Source organism: Manis javanica, chromosome 1 (assembly GCF_040802235.1).
Source record: "Manis javanica isolate MJ-LG chromosome 1, MJ_LKY, whole genome shotgun sequence".
NCBI lineage: Eukaryota > Metazoa > Chordata > Mammalia > Pholidota > Manidae > Manis > Manis javanica.
In genome coordinates this window covers 123,161,548-123,186,505 of record NC_133156.1, presented here as the reverse complement: position 1 = coordinate 123,186,505, position 24,958 = coordinate 123,161,548, and the positions used below count along the sequence as shown (strand labels likewise).

The 24,958-nt window shown below is 36.5% G+C and overlaps 1 protein-coding gene across 11 annotated transcripts in view; it reads left to right on the top strand.

The window, feature by feature from the left end:
• Nucleotides 1-24,958, top strand: part of SPEF2 (sperm flagellar 2) — a 204,310-nt gene that overhangs the window by 99,313 nt on the left and 80,039 nt on the right. For 10 of the 11 annotated variants that reach the window (XM_073237244.1, XM_073237222.1, XM_073237235.1 and 7 more), the window contains 6 exons: nt 64-167; nt 2,769-3,025; nt 10,882-10,990; nt 12,013-12,170; nt 15,000-15,173; nt 18,588-18,662. In XM_073237244.1, the coding sequence (XP_073093345.1) occupies nt 64-167; nt 2,769-3,025; nt 10,882-10,990; nt 12,013-12,170; nt 15,000-15,173; nt 18,588-18,662 (877 nt within the window). The remainder of the gene's footprint in view (nt 1-63; nt 168-2,768; nt 3,026-10,881; nt 10,991-12,012; nt 12,171-14,999; nt 15,174-18,587; nt 18,663-24,958) is intronic. The other variant, XM_073237201.1, reaches the window with a different exon arrangement.

Below are 24,958 nucleotides of genomic sequence, written 5' to 3'. Positions count from 1 at the left end.
CAAATACTTGGGTTCTGACTTTTAAATGAGCTGTATGCTACCATTCATTGTTTATTTTCACAGCTTACTGTGCGAGCTCAGCTTGGTGCAAAATCAGAAAAGTTGCTGAAAAAAGGAAAGAGCGTTTCTGACATGTTGCTAGTTAGCATCATGGCAAATGCTATTAAGTACGTATTAACTTTTGTGTCTTTTTAATATATTCCTTATCAGATAGGGGTATATAAAGAATAATATAGAAATATTTTTTATTTTTAATGTGTGAGAAAACTCCTCATCTACATAAGAAAACATGCAGCCAGATAATGTATGTTTTGGTATTTACATGCCTGTAACATTTTAGTTCCGCTACTTTGCCAAGCTTAATTTCATTCACCTAGGTGTGAATACAGGTCAGGTTCTACTCCCTGTGGGGAATCCAAGGAGAAATCCAATACTTGGAAAAGCTGAGGGACAGATTTGAGAGGGGAGAGAATGTACCTGTGTGCTTACAGGTCAATACTCTTCCTCGTTCTGTTTCATGGGGAGGGAGTAAACCTGGGATCCGAAGGCTGGGCAGCGCTGGGTAGGAAGGCAGTGGAAAATAGTGGTTGCACAGGCAGGAATTCATGTGTGCATAGCACAGAGATGATATGTGATAGAGAATAAAGGAAAAATTGACATTGGTGTAATGTTGTAATCTCTCCCTTTCTCCTTTCTATGGTTGAAGGATTCTTCTCAGCTCTCCTTTGTAATATAGAAAAAAGAGAAATTAATATAAGCCTTAGATGTTCAGTTAATCCATATAATAAAGAGATGAGGCTGGGCAGGATTTTAAAAAAGCATCAAAAAGGGTAAATGAGTATTGGAGTGCTGAGGGCAGGTGAGGAAATAGAATTAGGGTAGCTGTGCTGTGTGGGAAATACTAAGACTGAAAGAGGTGAGGAAAGGAGGTTTCAGAGAAGTTTTACTATATATCTGGAATGGACTCCTCTGAGGAATTTTCTTGAGACCTCATTAAAGATAAAAGTTGCCTCTCAGTTGTGATCTATTTTGGAATGATTGATTTCTCTTTGAAATCAGTGCTGAAGAAGTCAGACCACAGGTGTACTACCCTCAAAGCCGGAAAGGATCTCATTCTAATAGTTGTAACATCTGTAACTGGCTTAAGACATGTTTTAGCCATGGGACTCCTTGTTCAAAGAAAATTGTACATGAAAAGTATGAGCCATAAAGCAGATCTTAGCTTTGGTTTCTGTGGGGCTGGCGTATTTACACCCCATACTCAGAACTCCACTACCCTTCCACCACCACCACTCCTTGCCCCTAAGGCATCTTCAGAGTCCTGTCATCAGTTTGAAATCCTTTCATCTAGTCAAATACATCCTTTTCAACAAGGAAAGGAAGGCAGTCCAGTCAGGTATCGGGTTAGTGATGCATCCAGAGCCAAAGCCCAGGAGTCCTGTCTCCCCATCATCTGCTGTCCTCACACTGTGGCTGAACAAGAGTGACCCTGACCGCTTCCTCCCTCTGAAGTAGCTCCTGAGACTGTGGCGGGGAGAAGAGGTCACCCAGACCTAGTAAGGTTCTGAAGAAACTTCTCCCTCTTAGTTCAGTGAATCAGCAAACTTATCCTACGCAGAATGTTTTACCAAACTCTGGACAGGTTATAAAAGCAAAATGCAGTCTTTTCCTGCTCTTCATAAATCTGGGGAATAGAGGCAGTAACCTGAAGGCAGCTTGATTCTGTGGCATGATCACTGGATTTGGGGTCATTTCCAGTGTTTCCACTTTGACAAGTAATGAAACTTCTCTGAACTTCAGCTTTTCCCTTCCTTCCTTGCCACATTGTCACATGGATCACATGCAGACACCAAAGCAGACTTAACATACCTTTGGAAAGGGGATTCTATTGTTTAAAATGAGTTTTTAAGAGACAAAGAAACAAAATTATAACTTTTAACCCCAAATCCAAAACCTCAGTTTTGTATAATTAAGAGTTTAGAAGAGCAAAGTTAAAGTTTCTGCTCTTTTCACATTGCTTTCCAATTTAAAGAACTGAAATAACTCTTGGTGCACCTGTTCTGTATAAGGGATGCTATACTGAGGGCAAAAACCCAAGAAATGATCCTTACCCTGAAGCAACTTATAATTTAATTGAGATAATGAAGACTCACTTGATATTTTTAACTCAACCAATAATAAAAATTACCAATTATATGATGAAGTGAATGAGAGCCAGAGGAGTTCAGTTCATGCGGTTATGACGCCACACTGGAGTGGGTGGGGTAGGAGGTTTCCAGGCTGGCAATGTGAGTATCCACTATGTGCTGAGCTCTGTGCTGGGTCTTAAAGTGCATCATTTCAGTTCATCCTTGCAACCATCCTGTGAGGTATGTTATCTCGCTATATATAGATGAGGAAACAAGTTTAAAGGAGGAATTGTCTATGAACACAAGCTAGAAAATGCAGTTTGTACTCATATAATAGGAGATCAGTTTGAAGTAAATGATTCAAAATAGAAGTTATAGAGAAGTTGTGGCCAGTTAGTTTTAAATACCATGTTATGGTCTCTGAAATAGATTTAGAAGGCAGTAGGAGTGTACAGAAGATTTTAAACAAAGCAGTGTTTATGGTGCATTAATAAATCAAATTTTAGCTATAAAGTAATAAAATTCATGCAGAAGGAAGTTATTGCGGCACTGAAAGAAAAAGGCAAGCCTTACTGTATTATCATTCTCAAAGTACTTGTGTCTACCAAAATGTTAATGGTTTGTACATTTTTAATTTAGTCAGATACCTGCAGATCAAGGCTGGATCCTTGATGGTTTTCCAATGACATTAAACCAAGCAAAGCTTCTGGAAGAAGCTCTGACAGGCTGCAACAGAGACCTTATTGAACTGGAGGGAAAGAAAACACCAATACCCACACTGGTTGTTGATACTACAACTTCTAAAGAAGTGCCTCTTCCCCCTTCTGCGTTTGATTTTGTTATGTTATTGGATATTTCAGATAATTCCTTGCTGAATCGCATGAATGACATCATGGGTAAGCTGAACACTTTTTCTTTTTTGATATACTTAATAGTTTAAAGCTCTGTTTATTTATTCTTTGACTGAATCTGTGAATTCCCCCTTAAAATTGTAAGTGAGAAGGAATAAAACAGCAGCAAACTCACAGACTCCAAGAAGGGACTAACAGTTACCAAAGGGGAGAGGTGGAGAGGGAGGGAGAAAGGGATTAAGGGGCATTATGATTGGCACACATGGTGTGAGGGGGGTCATGGGGAAGACAGTGTAGCACAGAGAAGACAAGTAGTGACTCTGTGGTTTCTTACTATGCTGATGGACAGTGGCTGCAATGAGGTGTGGGGGGGACCTGATAATATCAGTGAATGTAGTAACCACAGTGTTGATCATACGAAACCTTCATAAGACTGTATATTAATGATACCTTAATAAAAAAATTTTTTAATTGTAAGTGAATAATAAAGAATCCATTTCAGCATTCCTAAGAATTATTTAACAGAGCAGTTACTTCCTGCTTTGACTATTAGTATTCTGCACTGCAGGCCAAGCCTAGAACTAATGGAAAATTCCATGCCATCTGCAGGCATCTCACTGAACCTTTCCATCAACTTGGCAGCTCCCTTGGCAAAAAGAGGAGCCTTTTTTGAGACTTGAATGCATAGAGGAGCTTCTTGTGGCTATCCAGTACATCTTGGTGGGTAGCCCTGTGAAGGTTCTAGACCACATGTGTACTTCGAGGAAGGATCTGGTAGCACTGTTCCCTTGAATTATGTGTAACTCTGAGGAGCAGGTGTCAGTTGGCTGAAGTCCTCAGATGGTAGGGTTGAATAGCCTTGCCAAAATTTATTGTTTATTTAACTACTTTTCACTGTTGGAATGAAAGTATTAATGTATTCCACAAATTAAATGCTTACAGGTAAAAGCACATATTATTGAACCCTGGCTTTCCAATTATGAGGTCTTTGACCTTGAGAAAGGTACTTGATTGTTCTGAACCTTGGTTTCATTACCTGCATAATAGAACACCTTGTGTTGTTATGGATATTAAAGGAAAACTGTTTCTTTACTCAAAACACTTCTGAACTAAATGTGTGGGTTTTCCATACTACTGAATTATTCTAGTTCCCAACTGAGTGTCTTAAAATTTAGTTCATTTCTGGCATTACCTACCAAGAGTTAGTGCAGGTTCCACAGGTTAAGGACTCAGTCCCATAAGACTTCCCCCAGACTTCAGATGCCAGTCTCCATTAGTGGAGCCCCAGGTTATTCATGCTTCTGTCTGAGATGAAAATTGTGTTTTCCATAATTCTTCCTCAGTTTTGATAATTTACCATAATGGCTTGCAGAACTCAGGGAAACACTTTAGTTACTATTACTGGTTTATTATAAAGGGTATTATAAAACATACACATGAAGAGCCAGATGAAGAGGTACATTGGGCAAGGTCTGGAAGACTTCTAAGCTCAGGAACTTCAGTCAACATGGACATCCTGGTATGTGGATGCATTTTCCAACCCAGAAGCCCTCCAAACCCCTTCAATAGAGTTTTTATGTAGGTTCTATTATATAGACATGACTGATTAAATCACTGGGCATTGGTGATTAACTCAGTCCCCAGCTCTTTCTCCTCCCTAGAAATCAGGGGATGGAGCTGAAAGTTCCAGACCCCTGAAAGTTCTAACTACCTAATTATCTAATTTGGTTCCTCTGGCAACCTGGCCCCAGCCTCCCAAAGTCACCTCATTAGCATAAATGCAGATAAAGTTGAAAGGAACTTTTTATAAAGACAAAAGATGTTCTTCTCATCCCTATCACTCATAAGAGTTTTTAGAGGTCTGTCAGGAGCCAGAGACAAAGACCAGATATATATTTATTATGTCACAATATCACAGGTATTAAACAAGGTAAATATATGTTAAACACAGGATAGATCTGGCACATGATGCTAAGCATGTAGCAAGCACATCAGGAAGCCTAAAGTGAACAAGAAACTATTGGATATCCTTTCAGTAGAAGACTGGGAATTATTGTCTGTGGGCCCCTATGAAGTATCTGGCTCATAGGGATCTGTGCCTTCCATTGGCCTTGCCTTGGCTCTGTCTCTGCTCTTCCATAACTCTATAAATTGTAGGAAAGTGAGAGTAATTCAAATGAATCCTTTTCATAGACATGCAAATGAAATTTATTCAGTCAAGATAACAATTTATGCACTTTCAAAAAGACTATTCCAAATATTACATTACTCTATACGTAGTAACTAGTTTTTTTTATCTATTTACATCTACTCCTGATTGCTTATAAATGTGTCTCTTATTCAGATTTTCATTTGAACTAGTGAAAGATCTTACTGGTTCCCTCATTAATTGAATAGTTACATTTGTTTTAGAGTCTTGATTCTACCTTTTTAAAAAACTGGAAAACTCCCAAGCTTGTTTATCAAATGGTACCATTTGGTGCCATTTATCATTCTTTTATTACTGCTGTTACTACAAATGAAGTGACATTTAAAGCTAGAGATTATCTATTCAGTGCCTTTATTTATAGGTGGGAATTTAAAGTGTGAGCACTTGACTTGTCCAAGATCACACTCATCCTTATTTTGAGTTTGTGTGATTTTGAGATCTTCTTTTCATCCTTTACTTAAACAAAATGACAAAACTATTAGATATTACTTCAACTGTTGGGCCCAGTAGTTAAACTTGGTTCTGTCCATCAAATCTCAAAAGGGACAGTTCACTTCTGTTCATTCTAGGGAGTAGGAGCTATCCTGACAGAAGTGATGATTCTGCTTGTTTAGCCAACACTTCCCATTCCCGTTCAGGACATAGTTGAGGATTAGCTGTGAGCATCAATAATCTGTGGTCATGTGGTAGTAGAACAGAGTCCTGAACTCAATATCAATCTGATTTGAAAGTGGATACAAACTGTTATAAAGTACACATACAGACCTGTGGGTGACAGAGTCTGAGAACTGATTACAGCCCTATAAGGGACTCAACAAGGTATACCTTCCCTGGTGGGACTCCACAGGAAGCATAGTGCTGTGTTTCAAAAAAAAAATTAAATCAATTAGCAAGAATTTTCAAGAAATCCAACTCAATCCAGTTTGAGTTCTCTCAATTCCCTATCAAAATAACATGATGAATGATTCTGGGTACTTTGTCAAAGCTGATGTTAGCATGTAGTTGTTTAATTTTTAAATCCTGGAACTAGTGACTTATAACAGGCTTAAAACTGCCCTTTTTCCAATTCTCCAAGTAGAATTTCTCTTTTGTCACATTTTATGCATGTATACACATAAATAATCTTATTTAGTCTCATAAATTATTATTAAAGCACACTGTGATATTTTTTCTTTTTATTATGTATTTCTAATACTGTATGTTCCTAGGTCTAAAGTAAACTGAGCCTACTGCTATATTAGGGCCTCTAAGCCATGAAAACTAGTATTAAACCACTGATTTATGATTCTTACTTGTTTTGATCAGAACCGAGTGAGTGCACAACTTTGAAAATCAGTCTGCAGCTTTTGTATTCATTTTAAGTTAATAAAAAGTGTTGTTCTTTCATATCTTAAGATATTTCTTTCTTAGAATGTAAGATTTCAATGGCCTTTGAAAGATCATTTTGCCAATTTATACTTTTCTTCTTAAGCAGGACCCCCCACACTAATTTAGACAAATGAAACTCTATCCTTCTAAAATACCTTGTTCATTCACATACTTATTTATTATTTATTGCATGTTTTCTAAGTGCCACACACTGTGGTAGGCATTAGTGATAGAGTAATAAAGAAGAAATGGGTCCTGCTTTCAAAGAGTTTAGTGGAAATTGTAGATAAGGAACCAAGGGGTTACAGTATAGAGCTGTGTGTCCAATATGGCAGCCACTAGCCACACGTGGCTTTTTAAAGTAATTAAAATCGATAAATTAAAAATTCAGTTCATCAGTCACAGTGGTCACATTTCATGTACACCTGTGGCTAGTATCAGGCAGCACTGATAGAGAGGATTTCCAGTGTCTCAGAAAATTCTCTTGGATTGTGCTAGTGTAGAGTGATGGGAGCTAAAATGGCACCACTAGTAAATATGTATCTAATATTTATAATGTGTCAGAAACTGACAATACAGAAATGAAAGGCAAGTCCCCATCCTCAAGTCACTGACACTGTAGCGTGAAAAGAAAAAATGAACTGATTATTGCAATATTGTCAGTTATGTGCTATAATATGTGTGCCCAGCATGAGAAGAGATTAACCAGGCCAAGATAGGAAGGTGGAGAGAAATACATTTACAAGGCTTGGCAGGTGAGAATGGTCCATCCAAAGAACAGCAATTACTGTTGATCCTTGAACTACACAGGTTTTAAGTGTGTGGGCCTACTTACATGCAGATTTTTTCAATAAAAGTATTGGAAAATTTTTTAGAGACTTGTGACAATTTGAAAAAACATTTATTTTCTCTAGCTTACTTTATTGTAAGAATACAGTATATAACATAGGTCATACAAAATACGTGTTGACTGTTTATATATCAGTAAGGTTTCTGGCCAACAGTAGGCTATAAATATCTAAGTTTTTGGGGAGCCAAAAGTTATATGTGGATTTTGACTTTGCAGAGGGTCAGTTCCCCTAACCCCAGTATTGTTGGGGTGTCAGTTGTACTTCAGTAGGGCTGAGAAGCAGCAAGGTATGGAGGAGTGGCAGAAATGAACCTAGAAAGTAGTCAGGGGCAAGCTCAGCAGCCTTCCCTCAAGCTAAAGTTTGAACTCCATCCTCAAGCCATGTGAAGTCACTGAATGATATTAAATCTAAAAGTTAATGTAACTAGACATACTTTTTATATAATGGTCATTCTGGCCGCAATGTGGAGGATGCATTGGAAGCAATGAAATGAGTTCCAAAACTATTACAGTCTAAAAGACATTAAGATAGCTGTAAAAGACAAGGTAGGAAGAGTCAGTGGTATTTAGGGGAAAAACTACAGAATTTAGTGATCATTGTTGGGATATGTGATGTAATACAGGGAGAAAAGGGTGACTTCAAATTTCTGGCTTGCACAACTTTTTGAACACTGGTACCATCCTCTTAGAGAATATGGAAAGAAATACATTGAGTTTCTTTAGGGACATATTGAACATAAAATGCCTGTGGGACTTTTACACCGAGATGTTCAGAGAAGAGTTCTACAGATGGGTCTAGATGTCAGGAGGGAAGTGTGCACCAACATTAAGGATTTGAAGGTGAAAGAAATCATCTAGGGAGAAAAATATATTTTCAAAAAGAAGTCCAGTATGATACCCAAGAAAACATCAGCATTTAATGGGCAGGACAAAGGAAGAAGTGTTTAGAAGAAACAGCTAGAAAGAGAAGAAGCAATCCAAAGAGAGGAGTGTCTCATAAGCCAAGGAAAGACAGATTTTCAAAATAAAGGTGTTGTACTATGCCCCTCCAGCCCCAGATCAGTAGGGGCTGTGGTCCTGAGGCCCAGGCTGGGGTGTGGGAGCCTAGTCACTAGGGTTGGGTGCAGTGGGTTGTCCTTCAATGCTTGGTTTCCATGGAGAAGATTTAACAGAACAGTATCACAGGGAAGCAGCCAAATCAATGGGGCTTAAAGGCTGAACGTCAGCCCAACCACGGCTAAACAGAGTAATGGACCAAACTCAATGCTGACAGGCAGGAAAGCAGGGAGACCTGAAGAGAGGGAATAGCCCATGTGGGAGCAGAGGCTGTGTCAGAGTGGAAGAGTAGGTGGCTGCCTGGGCTTTCAGTCAGTGCCTTGGGCCGCTGGCCAGCCTGAGGAGCAGCAGCACTGTTCACAATACTGAGTGGTGCAGCAATGTTTGCAGTGCAAGTTCTGGATGGTTAACTTCCTAACTGACAGTGACAGGAAAGAAACGCGAAGGTTCTTCCAAGGCTGATGTTTGTTAATCTGGGCTTTCAGTTTGTGAGGTCAATGAGCTGTATATGTGTATGCATTCTTTTTGGCAAGCATAATTCAATAAACAGTTTTAAAACTGAAAAGAAGTTCAGAACTTGGAGTCAGATGTACTGGAATCAAATCCCTTCTCTGCTATATATAAATTGTGCAATTTGGGACCAATAACAGAATCACAATCCTGCTTTACAAGTTTTGTTGTGAAAATAAAATATATGTGTAAAAACATTTAAGAATTGTGCATTAATTTTACTTATAAGTGTGACAGAGAAATCAAGCAAGATAAGGACTGAAACATGACTATTGTCCTTGATGTTGCTGGTGATCTGAAAGAGGGCTGTTTTAATGCAGGGAGGACAGGGAAGGGTGGATGGCAGTGCACTGAGGCATGAATGGGAGGTGAGCAGGTGGAGAATTGAGTGGAGATAATTCTCAAGAAGTTTGTCTCTGAGAGAAAGAAAAAAGCCATAGCAACAGGATATTTATTATTATTATTTTAGTATTCTCTCTATTTTAGGAAAGAGTGCATATGTATGAAAGAGCTTAACTGATTTTTGAGCCAGGGACTTAGTGAGGTTATAGTGAGGGTATATGTTTTTCCTGAAAGATGTCTACCAGTTTCAGTGTGGTCTTGGAAAGAGAGATGAATATCATCAAAGGCTGGTGTAGCAGGACACAAATTGAAGTTGTTACATGAGGGAGAGAAGCCGAAGTGTTCAACCATGTGACTAAGGTGTGCTAGAAAATAAAGTGAAGTCAGGATAATGCTGGTCAATTTGGGGAAAAGAATGGAGGAATTTAGGGACTGGATGATATTGGAGAGATTCATTGGCTCTTTGGGAGTGCTGGGAGGATAAATAGTAGCAGAACAGGTCATTAAGATTGCAGAGATGGAGCCATTCAAGGTGACTACAAATTCTAGGGTGTGGCCACGGTAGTAAGTGCTGGAATGGAGCCAAGGGAAAGGACCCAATGCTTGGGTGGGGTTTGGGAAGAGCAAAATGCTGATGCATGTGCCAAAGTTCTTGACAAGTATGACAGAGTGACCAGGAGATGGTGTGCATGTTAGCATCTCCTGAGAAGAACTCCCATAGTCTTTGGTCACCCATTCCAGATGTCAGTAATCTTCTGAATTCGTCCATAATGTAAAAGCATCATTCTGTATTCTAAATCTGCTTCCTTTTTTAAAATCATGAATGTAGATGGAAAACAATTGATTACTAGACTCTGTGAAGATCCTTCATTTTACTGAACACCATTAATTCACTCTTCCATGTTCTCCTGCATTGCCAGAGTAATTATAATTCCACTGAATATTGCTTAAGGCTTTCTTTCCTCTTTAAGATTTTCCATTTATTCTAAGTCCACAGGTATTCTGGATTGTGTACTATTAATTCTGAATAGGACTCTATCAGAGCTGTTGAGGTTGTTTTTGTTTGTTTTTGGTCTCTTGTGGTTGATTCCTTATGTCTGTTCTATAGGGAAAGATCATAAAGTCTAGAAAGAAAGTAACTGCTTTATTGTAATATAATACTAACAAATATTTTTATGCATATTTGACTTTATGGTCACCGTGCTATTTCATTCTTAATTTTTATATCATAGTGTTGATTTCTAATTGTTTTCTAGTTTGTTATTCATGATACACATCACTTCATTCTCATCTTCTCTTAGTCCTGAGATGCTCTACATTGAAACTACAGCTCCTCTTTGAAGTTGCATTTTACCTCCTTTTCCCCAATTTCAAAGGAAAATTTGAATTCTGATCCAAAAATTATACTCTTTCAACATCTTGTTAAACATTTTAATTAATATTAGACCCATGGCAGAACCAAATATTAGACCCATTTGACTGTCTTGCATCAGTACATTTTAGCAGTATTAGTGCAACTTTGACTGGTTTAGCAAATTATCTGATTAAATAATTTTTGTATCATAGCTGAAGCATTTTCAAGTAAAACTCCTCATGAAGATATCAGTCAATGTGTCGCTGCCAAAAACCCAGATATGGATGAAGACCAGAATTTAAGAGACCAAATACAGCATCGGTTAGTTAAAAACTCAGTGTCCTGTTTCTTGTTTCTTGCCCTTTCAGCAGACTGACAATTAATCACTTTGGAATCATCAGCTCTAGAAATAATATGTATTTCCTAGCATTCAGTCTTTTACAGGTACAGCAAAACAAAGCAGTTCAGGTGTTGAGTGAAATACTCATGTGCTTTCATATTCAAAGTACAAGTTATCATAGTGTTGGAAGAAAAGAATTAAAATCAGGTGGCATTCCCCTTTATGGTTACATGAATTTACAAGTTCACTATGTGTAATCCTAATTCAGCCCTCATTCAGCAAATGCCAGTGAAGATCATGGAATTTCAAAGAGCTAGCTATCAGACTATAGTGTAATTCTAAAACTACTTCTGTTTTGCTACAGTGAAGTTATGCTTTAAAAAAAACACTCATTCTTTTGGTTGTGTCCAATTTGCTTATTGGAAAGAAAATTTAGACAAAATTGGACAATTTTATGAAACCCTGAGAAGAGGAATTTGAGCTACATTAAATCTGTCTACTCTCAAGGACGAGAAGATTTCAAAAATCATTCCAAGAATATATTTGAGTAAAACAAATAAGCCCCAACAATCTATACTTACTCAAAGATCTCTTCAGTTTCTGTCTCTAAGAAAAAAGCAAATAACTTAGGTGGTTCAAGCTGCAGCTACTGTAAGAAATGGGCTCAGAGTTATTCTGCTATGAGTGAAGGTGATGTTTCTTGAGATTCTCACTTAGGCAAATGAACTTAAATGGTTCTGTGGCATTCACTGAAATGGTGGCATTTGCAAATCTTATTCTTTCATATATCTGAAAAAATATGTAATATGAAAAAATATGGCTTCAATAATTTCTCTTTCAAGTGAATAATATTCCATTGCCTATATCTCTTTAGAGTTGCTTTTTCAGTTTTACCTATATTGACAGCTTATTTTTTCATTATGCATATCACATAAATCATGCTTAATGGTACTAACATATTTCAATTAGCATGTGATTTTGATACATTATTTTGGTTTTGCAGAATTATAGGCTTCTTGGACAACTGGCCTTTATTGGAACAATGGTTTACAGAGCCAGAAAATATTTTGATAAAAATCAATGCTGAAACAGATAAAGAGTCTGTATGCCAAAAAGTAAAAGAAATATTTATGACTGAAATAATGAAAAAGGAGAATAGAGGTAATTACATTTTTTTATAACTTTGAGCTTATGCAACTAAGTATGTGGTTTTAATGAGTTAAGGAGGAAATGAAAGTGTGTTTGCAAAGTCCCCTCTTCTGTTTGGATTATAGTAGCTACAAGTGTCTTCTAATTCTGATTTTAGCTTTCTGCTGCAAATATTTCTAAATAAGAGATCTCTTTCTTTCTGTTTTAATTTAATTTAATCAAAAGAGGTCATCTCACTGAGCACCTTGTTTTCATGTGAAAAAAATAGAGTTAAAAGGATATTATAGAGAAGGGTAAAGATTTCAATCTGTTAACATCAGCATTATAAGGAAATAGTGAGTGAATTCTACTTTTAGGACAGAAACACTAGGCAGTTTACATCCCCCAAAATCTTCTTGTGTTGATATGAATTTCCTGATTATTTACTTATTTATAAGCTTGCCCCTAGGGTATATCTCACCAGCATTCAACCATCCTGACCTCCTTCCTCCTTCATTCAACTAATAATAATTGCCCATTAACTTTTCTTAGTATTATTGGAATTTATTATTGAAAGGGATCTTAGGTTCACGTACTGCCAATGCCATACTTCAGATGAGATTGTGCCTTTCAGAAAATATTTGAGAAATAAATGTTTCCCTCATGTTTATCAGTCATCCCTAATTATATTGGCAACTACAGTTTCTGGGTATAATAATACTGGCCAAAGTTAAAAACATCACAAGGATTCCAGAACTGCCTAGATAGCATGCTGTCTCCTGTCACTAGATTTATGACCTAACTACCATAGTGCATCAATCAACTGACACTAAAATATCATAGAGGTATAAGCCAAAAAACGATAGGGATCCAGGAGCTCAGGCTTAGACAGACAAGCTTCCTCATCACTTCCAGAAAACACCCATGTGAAGCTTTCAGACAAAATAAAAGCCAATCCATATATTTAAGAAGCTTAGCATGTTATTTGACAGAAATTAGGCTGAAGGGAGGAACGAAGCCTCCCACAGCAATCCTTGTCTTGGTTGGGAGGCAAAGCCAAACTGATTATAAGCTTTTACAGCTGAGAATCAGTTTGTTTTTGCCAGCTACTTCAACACTTCCCTAGTTTACATTCTAATCACTTATTAACGGTTTCAGTTGCCACTCATTGAAGATTTACGTTCCAATCAGTTCATTACTCTAGCAAATATCATTAAAACAATAAGCATTTACTTAGCCCAGTACTCTCTATTAAACATCCCATTAAGTAAAAAAATGAAAAATAAAATGTGCGTGATATATATTCTGATGTGGAAAAAATAACCATAATATGTTGTTAAGTAGGAATAAGAAGATTATACATAAAATATTTCTTTCTGTTTTTGCTTTTAAAAGTATGTCTATGTATTCAATATATATGCCCAGAAAATAGTCTGGCAGAATATATAATACTAGATGGTGGGAGAAGGAGGACAAAGAGATTAAACAATTTCCTTTCCACCTGCCTAAATTGTTAGATTTTTAAAAAACAATTATATATTACTTTATAATCTGAAAAAGAAAACTTAATTCCACTCTGAAAAAACATATAACAGATTGAAGCATCTTTCTGAAATGCTGAATTGAGAAGAACAGGAAGTACATATAAAAAAAACAGCCACACAGACTGCTGGTGTTCATTGCCAGTGGTGTAGTCCCTAAAGCTGTGGCTATTTCCATTAACAGCGTGGGGGACCGCGAAGGGCAGGGAGGCAGGGTGGGTGCCTAGGAAGGGTGAACCTGAACCAGGAAAGGCAAAGGGTCATCACAATGAAGAGGAACCTAGAAAAACACCAACAGCCATGCTCCACCCTGTCAAGCCCTGGCTGACTGTTTCCTCTTCCTGCAACACTCTTAAGTTTCTGCTGAAATTCACCTTCTCAGCGGACCTGCCCTGCTCAGAACTCTGTTTAAAAGTTACAAAACTGTCTCACAGCACTCCTGATCCCCTTCACCCCATTCTATGTATTCTCTTCATAGTATACTTACCACTGCCCAACCTCTTACATAAATTAACTTCATGCTTATGCTTTGCCTCCCACCTTTAAAATGCAAGCTTTGCAAGACAGCGATTTTTCCCTTTTATTTTGCTGTTGTATTTCTGGCAACCAAAACTACACCTATTGTTATTTGTATTACTTTTATTTTTATTATTAGCAGTGCTGTTAATAGTTTTATATTACGGTTATGGCCCTTCCTTCATGCAAGGCACAATTCAGGCCCAGTAAATGGTTGCTGCTTGAAGGAATGAATTGCTAGACTCAGTTGGTCTGCATTCCTCTAAATGCTTGATATGCATTTACTCATGGAAGTTGGTGCTGCACGTTTTCTTCTTCCATTTGCTCTCCACCCCCACCTCTTCTATCACATCGCTCTTCACCTTCTCTGTATGCTTTTTACACCTTGTTTTTCCACTGTAAGTTCTGAAACATTTTTTTATTTTCCTATTCCACTACATTAGCAACCTCTAGGTGGTCACTTTTACATCTGGCACGCCCTCAGCAAGCTTTTCTACCTAACACAACGCATACACACACACATACACACACTCTCTCTCTCTCTCTCTCTCTGTCTCTCACACACACACACACACACACACACACACACACACTCTCTCTCTCTCTCTCTCAATTGTCAGAGGCAAGGGAAGAAGGCTTCCAATCTCAGCTTTAAGGACTGGATGATTTAAGGGAGGGCCCTAAAACGTAAATTTAGCCTTAGAGTAGTAAGGGCAATTATGTATTTATTTAGATTTACCTTAGTTCCAATGAAAGAATAGGTGTTTGCAGCCCCTAATAAAGGTCCATTCTTATATTTTTGAAGTTAAAAAGAAATTAGAAGAAAAGGAAGCTCAGAAAAAGGAAGAAGTTTCACTGGCTGAGCCGCCAGCTCCTGCTCTTCCTCCCCCTCCTCCTCCTGAACCAGAAAAAGAGAAGGAAACCCATCCTCAGGGTGAGCGTTCAGAAACTCCCGCTGCAAAAGGAAAACCACCATCAGGTGATTGACAGAATAATTTATAATCCTGTTTGCCAGTTTCTTATGTTCACTTAGAAAAGAATTATAAATTATAGTACCAGTACATTTATCCAGATTCAGACTTTGAGCAACTTCAATCATACGAAACCAAACTATACACTCAGATGGCAGTGGAAAAAGCCCTGAGTAACTAAGAGTGTGGTCATGCCAAAGCCCAGGTACTTTTCTGTATGAGAGGGAGTGGGGAGTCCTCACACCCAAATTTACTGATAAGAATAAAACTACAGGTGAGAAGAGGAAAGGCACACAAGCAGATCCAGAGGACACACGTCTGTTTGCTGAACTGTAGTCACATTTATGTAAAGAGTGATAGCATCTTCAGAAAATGAGAATTAAAATAGCCAATTATCCACAAGAATAAGGACACAAATTAACAGCATTCATTAGAGACTGGAATTTATATGAGATTCTTAATCTTTAGTGCTATGTAATTATAATGGGCTAGAAACAAGCACTTCACACCTCAATAAACATATTTATAATATGTAATATTGGAAAAGAGTTTGTGTAGAGAATATTTTTTAGTTTAACTTCTTTCTGGATCCTTAGCACCTAAGGACTATTCATGGTTAATGACAGAATGTGAATAGAGATAGACAATGAATGTAATGACTAAAGTTGCTCAATTGTTGAAATGCATGATATGGGTAGAATGTCAACATCAGTTTGGTGCTGTGTACATGCACAAACTTGGCTCTAATTTCCGATTTGAACTTTATTCAGGACTGACTGTGCAGTTACACAGTCTACCTCGGTATTCTTGAAACTGCATTATGATTGCATTTCTAAACTCCATAATCTTTCTGCTTCAGAATTTGAGATGGGTCTGAATTTTTTAAATTAAATTAATTTATATTAAACATAAATTTGAAGACCTTAGTAACATATATTAAAGCACAAAGCCATGGATTAAATATATACCCCTTTCCCACTACCTTATTAGGAATGGAAGAAAACAAAAGAAATTGAGAGCTCTGCAGGAATAGTGGAAGCATTTAAAATGCTGTTTAGAACTGAGGAAGGCAGTTCTCACAGGGCCTCAGGGAGCCTGGAATTAGCCAGTAAAGGCTTTTAACCTCTGACCATAGCTTCTCCCTCTCCTTCCTTCCTCTTGGCCTGTCACAGTCAAGAGTATGTTTTGGAGCCATTACCTGAAACCAGTCTTTAGTGTTTTGACACAGTTTTAACACAGTTCAGTCTTTAAGTTTCTGAAGCTTGCTTGTGAATTTAAAATTGTATTCTTGAATACTGTGCATTGGAGAAAGAATAAAGTTATTGTTGCTTCAAAGAGTGGTTGTATCTGTCTCTTTTTTCCACCAAGGGTAGGGCTAGTGCCTGATCTTTAAAAATGTATAAAAGGATTAATCTCCAGAGGCCTAATTACTGCCTTCTAATAATAGTGCATTACTGGGAGGAGATCTCAGTGCTCCTGCGCAGGGATGAGGCAATAGAGTGGCCGTGCCGCCCTTACGGCTCCGTGAAGCTTAGTTAAGCAATTTTTAAGGAGGGAAGTTTCCAGCAGGTTTGTTTATTTTTATATAAATAATTTATGAATTTTTTCAAAAGAGAACATTTTCAGACCTAAATGGCTGAGGCTTCTGAACATGCCCAATTCAAACACCCAGTTGAGATGCAGAAAACAAGGAATTATGTACTTAAAAAAAAAAATCAGGGTATAAATGGAGTATAGAATGGAGTCACAGTACACTGAGTACTAACAGTCATTTTGTCCAACTTTAATTATATATTGTATATATTTCTGCATTTTGTATCTGTTTCAAATGCATTTGGGATTAAACATGAAAAACCTCAATTATATTCTATTAAAGGGTTTATTATCAAATCCACTACCAAATGTCAGAATTTAATTTAGAACTGAAGTTCTCAGTGTGACAAAATGCAATAGTACTATCCATGCTGCTATTTAAGAATATTATTTTGAGATTTCAGTATTTTAGAATTGATTTAAAAAAAAAAAAGATGGGCAGAGTACACACTGCCCCCAACAGAAATCATAATTCCCCGTCATGCTTTATAAATTCAGTGTCTCAGGTATCTCTGTTTTTACCTTCTCTGTTGCCTTGTGCTGAAGTGCGAGCTTTTTAAATAGTTAGCTATCCAGAATATTATTGTTATTATTAAAGAAACTCAGAGCTTATCCAGAGTTTTTATTATTATGATAAGCTTACTTCTAAAAAAGCAACTAACTCAAATGTCTCTTTGTTCCATCAATGGTAAGGCTAGTTAGTGCCTGATCTTTAAAAATGTATAAAATGGTTGATCTCCAGAGGCAGAGAAAGACAAACACCAAATGGTTTCACTTATATTCACTTATTTTCACTTGGATCTAATTTACTTTGAGTTTGGTAGTCAACTATCTGGACATTTGCAAACCTTTTATAGAGGTTAACAAAGCTTCAAGGTTAATCCTTCTTTGTCTTTCACTAGTCTTATTTTTTATGGAATCTTAGTGGTTGGGTCTGAGATGTTTAAATGTAAGGGCTATGCCTCTACACATACTTATAAATATCACTTTTCATACAAAGAATACTTCAGATGGGCTTTCTCCATCACAGGCATTTATATTACCCTTCTGTCCATCCTTCCAATGAAGAGAGGAGAAGAAAAAAACCTGTAGCCCAGAACAAAGAGTGGAAAATGATTGAACTTGTTTGGAGAGTAATGCAGGAAGTTTTTAAGGAACTAATTTATTGTGTAGAACATCTTACTGACCTTGCCATCATCTGTTTCCCATTTTACCCCTTCCAGTATATTTTTGAACTAGATTCCAGGGAATCCAAGAGAAATATGTCCAAACTATCCTTTTCATTACCAGTTACAGTTAGAACAAAATGGAAATGTACAAGTCACAAGGCAACCAAGTATGAGGTCAAGACAAGTTCAAGGATGCATCATATCAAAACAATGTGCTTATTTAACTCTTCTTCAAGGTGTTTGGGCATCATTTTTATTATATATTCAGTTGTCTTATTGTACAAGGATCATTGAGTTAAAATATATCCAAATAGAGCCATATGCTTCAAATGGATTTGTGACATTGAAAACTCCACTGCTATGTTGCATTGAAGAGTTTATGATCAATTCCACGATCAAATGTTCATATTAAACTTATGACTAAATTTCTCAATAGAGACAAAATAGAGTAATACTATCAAGAACTGTCATTTAAGAAGTTTGAGTCTATAGTCTGTCTTCCAATTCATTTTAGCTCACAGGAAAGGCCTGAGCCATTTTAAGCAGTTCATGAATATAACTGTTTATCTGTGACAAATAACATTTGGTTACTTACAAATCCTGTAGCCCAGGCTGTTGAAGAAAGTTATCAATGATATTTATGTGTTGAATTTTGTTTAGAACCCCCACATGGTAAGCAAGAATCTCTTCAGGAAGGAAAAGGGAAGAAAGGTGAAACTTCACTCAAAAGAAAAGGTACAGCAGATAAAGATAGACATGATTATATGTGATTCTGCATTTCCTAACTGTCTCAGTGAAAATAGCTAGATTTGTTCAGTAGTATACACTGAATGCTTCTCTCAACCATTTGTGAACCATTAGCCCTTGCCAAAGAATATAACTTCATTTTTTCTGCAGTCCAGCTCTTAACAAGGATCCTGCTGAGAAAAGTGATGCTTGTGGGAACAATTTAGAGAATATCTAATATCAGAATATCCATTTAGGTATTATAGATGTTATCCTTGAACTAAGATGTGCCATCAGAAAACTACATACTGAACCATATTTTCTTGGGCTCCCCATAGAATTGCTTTCACTGACAAACACTTTTTAGGTATAAAGTTCTCAGCTTCTTCCACAACATAACATAGCAGTGGAGGTGAAACTTTCATTAAACCAATAATAACCTGATACTTCATTTTCTGAAGATATAGTAAGCCCACTACATCATTCAATGGTCCCTATATGAAATCCTAGGTGAGAAATTTCATTCAGAATTAAGGGACAGGAAACTTTTTTTTCCTTTGAGTGGTTAATTAGCACTCTAAATGATAGCATTTCCCTTTCTATTTCAGATATGTAGAAGTTCAGAACCAAATTAGTGGCTCAGATTTAGTGTCTGTGCAAGGACCTACATCTCAATATCTGGTTTCTAATTTCTCCCCTGGTTTTGACCTTCCAGTTTAAGTTGTATTTCTTCTTGACCCTAATTTCACTTGTAAGTTAATTACTATTTTATTATACCTATTTCTGTGAAATAAGGGGGATATAAGTTTTTCAATAATTGATGACTGGTAGAAGAAAATCCCAGGCTCTAAAAGTGTAGTAGTTAGCTTTATGCTGAAGCTTCCATAGCAGTCAAAGAGTGAAATGCAATTATGGATACATATAGCTGACTTTTTCTAGGGTGCCTTCAAATGGCGTTGTTACAAAGTGTATATCTCTTACCTGCTTACCAATAGCAAAACAATTTTCATATTTACATTACTCATCCCTTGCTTTCTCATTGTGATCAACAAAAGCACATAAAGGATCATCATAGAATCATCAAAAATAGGAATTAAATAGACCTATAAATAGCAAGTACCAAATGGTCAAGTTAGACATGAAAATGTGCATGTTCTAAGACCATCCTTAGTTAAAATTATACAGACTCCATACAAAACATAAGCAAATACAATTTCATCCAGTAAAAATACACACTGAATCATGCAGTTAGCTCCATTTAAATGAGTCCAAGGACCTTCAAACGTGTTTTTGCTTTTATTTTACTGAATTCTGCTTTGTTTAATATTTGAAATAGGTTAACTCTCAGTCAGGATTTAGAATTCCTCTGCTACATAGAAATGCTGTTGTTTTAGCATGTATAACAGAATTTCCTTCATTAAGGAAGTTAGATGATTTTAATTCTTAATATTTGAAATTAATACCATTAAGGTAAACACTCTCAATTATCTGTTTCTCTCACTGGCTATTTAATACCAATTACATTGGTTTGAGGAACATCTCCTTTCTTCTTTCTTCAAGCTTACCTTTATTTCCTGCTATTGGCATCTTTGACTCATTTCTATTCTTTGTATATTAGATCAGTCCCTCCCATTTTTCTGCCTAAACTTGACACTGAAATGCCATTTGCAATTGTATTTATGGTTTTCTTAAAGGTTTTATTATTATCTTCAAACCATTTGCCATTGTTCCATTTCATTAATTCATAAAACAATAAATAGCTTTTCAATCTTGTGACCTTACCTAGGAAGTATTAAAGAGGGGTTAAATGAAGGAAGTTTTCCCTAAGTAACTAAATTTCAGAAAATGCTGAGTTAAGCCAAATTAAAATGTTTTTAATCACAGGGTTTTTTTTTATATGTCAATGTTCTTCTCTAAGGGAGTGGAAGTTGTAGTACGTAATATCCCATAGTATTTTTGGCTACAAAATTATTTTCTTTCAGAAGAGTATTCATTAAGACTAGAGTTCTATGGAGCAAACATTTGGAAATAATATCACCTTAATTCCTCTGGCCTGCCCATGTATTAGCATTGGTACTGTGCCAGGGCTTGCCTTCTGATCTGATTTATAGTTGTAGGTGCTACTGTTAGGAAGAAGTTCAGTTTGATGATGCCAGGAAGTCAGATAAAGTGAGACATGAAACCAAAGTCAAGAAAGCAAACAAGTTTTATTACACTCTTTAACAGAGTGGGCCCCGGCCTAGTGTCAGACAGGCCCTGACTGCTTACTGTGAGGTTTCTTTTATGGGGTTTTAGTGGTGCAGAGAAGTGCTTGATTGACAATTCTTAGCTCTGGAAGCCTGCTCTGACTGATGAAATGGAGACGTGGGCTGTGCTCTGATGTTTTTCTTTATCTGGGGAGTGCCTGCACTCTGAAGTTTCTTATCTGGGAATGTTGGGACATTTCAAGTCACTCCTGGCCTTTATGGCTTCATCTAATTAACTCTGTGAGTCATTTATGGCTTTCTGGTTTTATCTGATTAACCCTTTGAGTCCCTTTTGGTGGGCTTTTCTCTGTTTGAACCCCCTTATGTCTGTCTGTCTGCTTAACACTACCAGGTCACTTAGCAATATATGTAACATCGATGTTATAAACATCAATGACATTAATTGGAAGGACATGGAAGAATGGAAGAAAGAAAAGATAAAAGTGAAATCAATTGAAATACCTAGATGCATCTACTAGAGCAGTGGCTCTTTAATTGTAGTACCCATACCAGCTGCATCTGCACCACCTGGGAACTTATTAGGCATACAAATGCTTGACTCCACCCCAGACCTACTGAATCTGAAACTCCTCTGGGCCTCAGCAGTTTGTGTTTCAATAAGCCCTCTAGGGAATTCTGATGATCATTAGAGTTGAAGAACTGCTATACTGGAGCCTATTGCTATTGCCCTATTTTTGCCATTAAAATATCAGAAACATTTGGTTATTTCTAATGTGTTATTTATAATATGCCCTATTACTCAAAATATTTAAGTTGGTTATAATTTAGGAAAAGCATGTATATAACAGTGCTGTTAAAATAGAAGTAAAAAGCCCTGAACTTTTCTAAGATTAATTTCAAAAGTAGATTTTTATCACCTGTGACCTAAACAAAGACTAGTATGTGGTACCATGCACAAGGTCTTTATAAATTTTACATCAAATGCAAAACACATTAAGTTTCATCTGAAGATTTATGCCACACATCTGAAAGTGATAATTTATTATCATCAAAATTTAGCAACAATCTCCTTTTATAATTCATAATCATAATAGTAAACTACCTTGTATAGAGTGCCTGCCATGTGCCAGGCACTACACAATAATTTATATATAATTTCGCTAACTCATCATAACCATGTATGAAGTAGGAGTGATCATTTCCCACTTCAAAGATGAAAAAATTGATAATCAAAATAAGTAAGATAGTATTTTGTTAGGAATTGTTAACCTACAAGAAGGGAAAGTTAGAGCCTCCTCACTCGTAGGTGAGTGTAATCTACACTCCCATATTAACACATAACGCTAAGGCGCTCATGGCTTTCCTGGGTTTTGCCTTATTTCTGTCACCATATTTTAAGTGAATTAAATAGTACTACTTATACTCCTAAGTATGAGTCTTTTAATTAATCTATTACTCTTCTTGCAGTTTTTTAAATTTATGCCAGAAGTAGAAAAATTAAGTTGGTATGTATTGTAAACAGAAAGTGATCTTAAAATCAATTTATAGGCCAAGTAAATAGTATTATAAGAACTGTTCCAAAGTTTGCAAGTTTCTAAATATAAGTAATATGATATGAATATCAATAGATACTCAGAGGCAATAAAGTGTGAGAGTCAAAAGCATAGACTCGACCCAGTCTGTTTTTGCCATATGAACATCCTAGGGCAAGTAAGTTTACCTTAGTATGCCTCGGTTCCCTCACATGTAAAATGGGGTCATAAAAGTAACCTCTCCCATTGCTACTATAAAGAATAAGTATATGTACAAAAAAGTAGATAGAACAGGGTCTGGCTCAGAGTCAGTGGTGCTAAATAAACATGAGTTATTATTACTATTGACTCTAGACCAAGTTATTAAAGACTGTAGGCAGAAAGGGGAACGCATTGCAAAGTTGACATAGGAAGTTCCCAAAACTTATCACCAATTATAAGTATAATTACACTAAAATTAAAAGAGATCCCAGATAACTAGCCCTCATTACTTTGTAGTCGTTTACTTTCTGTATCTTCAGCTCCACACAGGGTAACAACAGGAATTTTAGGACTCTGAGGAGAGAAAGCTTCTTGCTTTTACCTAGTGAAGCTGCTAATTAAATCAGATCCTACTAGGAAATATTGGAGGACTGATAGGTAACAATAATGCCTTTCTTTTTTAAAAAAAAAAGTCAGATTTTTCGTATCTTTTTCTCCGTCAATCTCATTTCCCTGAGTAGTGCCAATTTAATTTGAGGGTTCTAGTCTTCTTAATGTCCTCACATCAATTGATGAAGTTTACTCTTACCTATACTGAGCTCCTACTATGTTATTTTCTTTACTCAAAACTCTTGCCCTATCATTTCAGCTTTGATCATTTATTTACAGATAACATGACTAAATAAATCCTATGACCTGAAATTACATTTTCCTTCTTACCTTATTTTATTTTTATTTTTACTTGTTCTTACTCCATGGGCTTTTGTGTCATACCATTAAGATCTTACAAATGAAAAAGAATTGATAAAATCTTCTTTACCATGTGCTAAGGATAGATTACTCTCCAATCCTTTCATGCATAAAGAATGGCTACATTGAGGACTCAGTGATCCAACTTTCAAATGAAAGCAGAATATCTTATTAGAAACTGAAGCTTTCTTATGGTTGGCTAGATGGTACTTAAAAAGGAATGCCCCTGTTAACATTTAAGAGGTTGATAGATTTTGTTCAAAAGTGACATCTATTTTCATTCACTGACATAGATACATTTTTTTTATTTATTCAAATCTTTTGCCCTTTAGCATTTTCACTGTTAAGATTTAGATGAAGATTAAATGAAATCAAAGCACAATGGTCCAAAAATATTCCCTGCCTCTCTCAATTTTCACTGAACATGATTTTTTAGAAAAGATTTTCTTTTCTTAAAATAGAAGAAACTCATTCCAGTCTCACATTTATAATTACAAAGTTCTTCATCTTAGGAATTCTTAAAGAAATTCATCTTAAAGTACCCATACATATTATTATCACTTTTACTTCTTCAAAGAGTCAGGCTAAAGAATGAAAATTCATCATATAGAAATATATATATCAAATTGTGAACATTTTTGGTTATTGCCTGAGCAAAGATTTTCTTAAATTCTTCTAAATTAAAAATATATAGAAACAACTTCAGAACTGTGGATTATAAATAAGGTTTTTATATGTATAAATAGAGTCACAATACATAATTGATGATTTTCCCCATACTTATAATCCATATATTTTAACTGGCATGAAAGTGGAAAATGTATTTACTTTCCTAGACAGCATTATCATTGAATAATAATCATTAAAGAAATACATTTTGGGGAAAGAAAGTGCTCCCTATCCTAATAGCATCTATAAACTGCATCTAAAATCTCAAAAATTAATCTGTGGAAGGTAATAAAAGGTAAGTGGAAGTTAAACTGAATGAATTTCTAAACTGTAATAACCTTGAGGGAATATTGATGCTTTCTGAGTTAAGGAACTTTGATTAGTTACTAGGTCTTTCAGACCAGGAGGGTGCCATTTAACTGATCTAAATTCCCCTCTAGAAGCTTCAGGGAAAATGAGACATATGTCTCTTCTGGATTCTGAACTGGAAATTAGGCCTCTTTGTCTCCCTCTCCTCCTCTTCCTCCTGCTCATTCTCTTCCTCCTTCCTACTTCCTCCCCTTCTTTTCCCTACTCTCCCCTTCCTCTCTCATGTTCTCCCCTTCTCTTATGCCATGATTCAGCCAGGCTTCTTTCCTACTCCCTGACTGTATTAGGAAATAGTTTCCTACTCAGAACTCCTGTGTCTCATTCAGGGAATGTGGGAATAGTTAAAAGCACAGTACCCCTTTTCCTCCTGTGCGTTCCTCGCTGTCTCAGGCACTGACTCCAGCTAGCTCTTACAATAACCTCCTTCCTTCCTGCTCCTCCCCTGGGCTCCAAGGAACACCAAGAACACTACTTAGGTATAGTTACCCTCTTTCTCATGCAGGGTGGGGAGTTTGATTAGCCAGTTTTTGCAATAGTAAATGAAATACACTTTGCTCCAGACTTTGTAAGAACCATA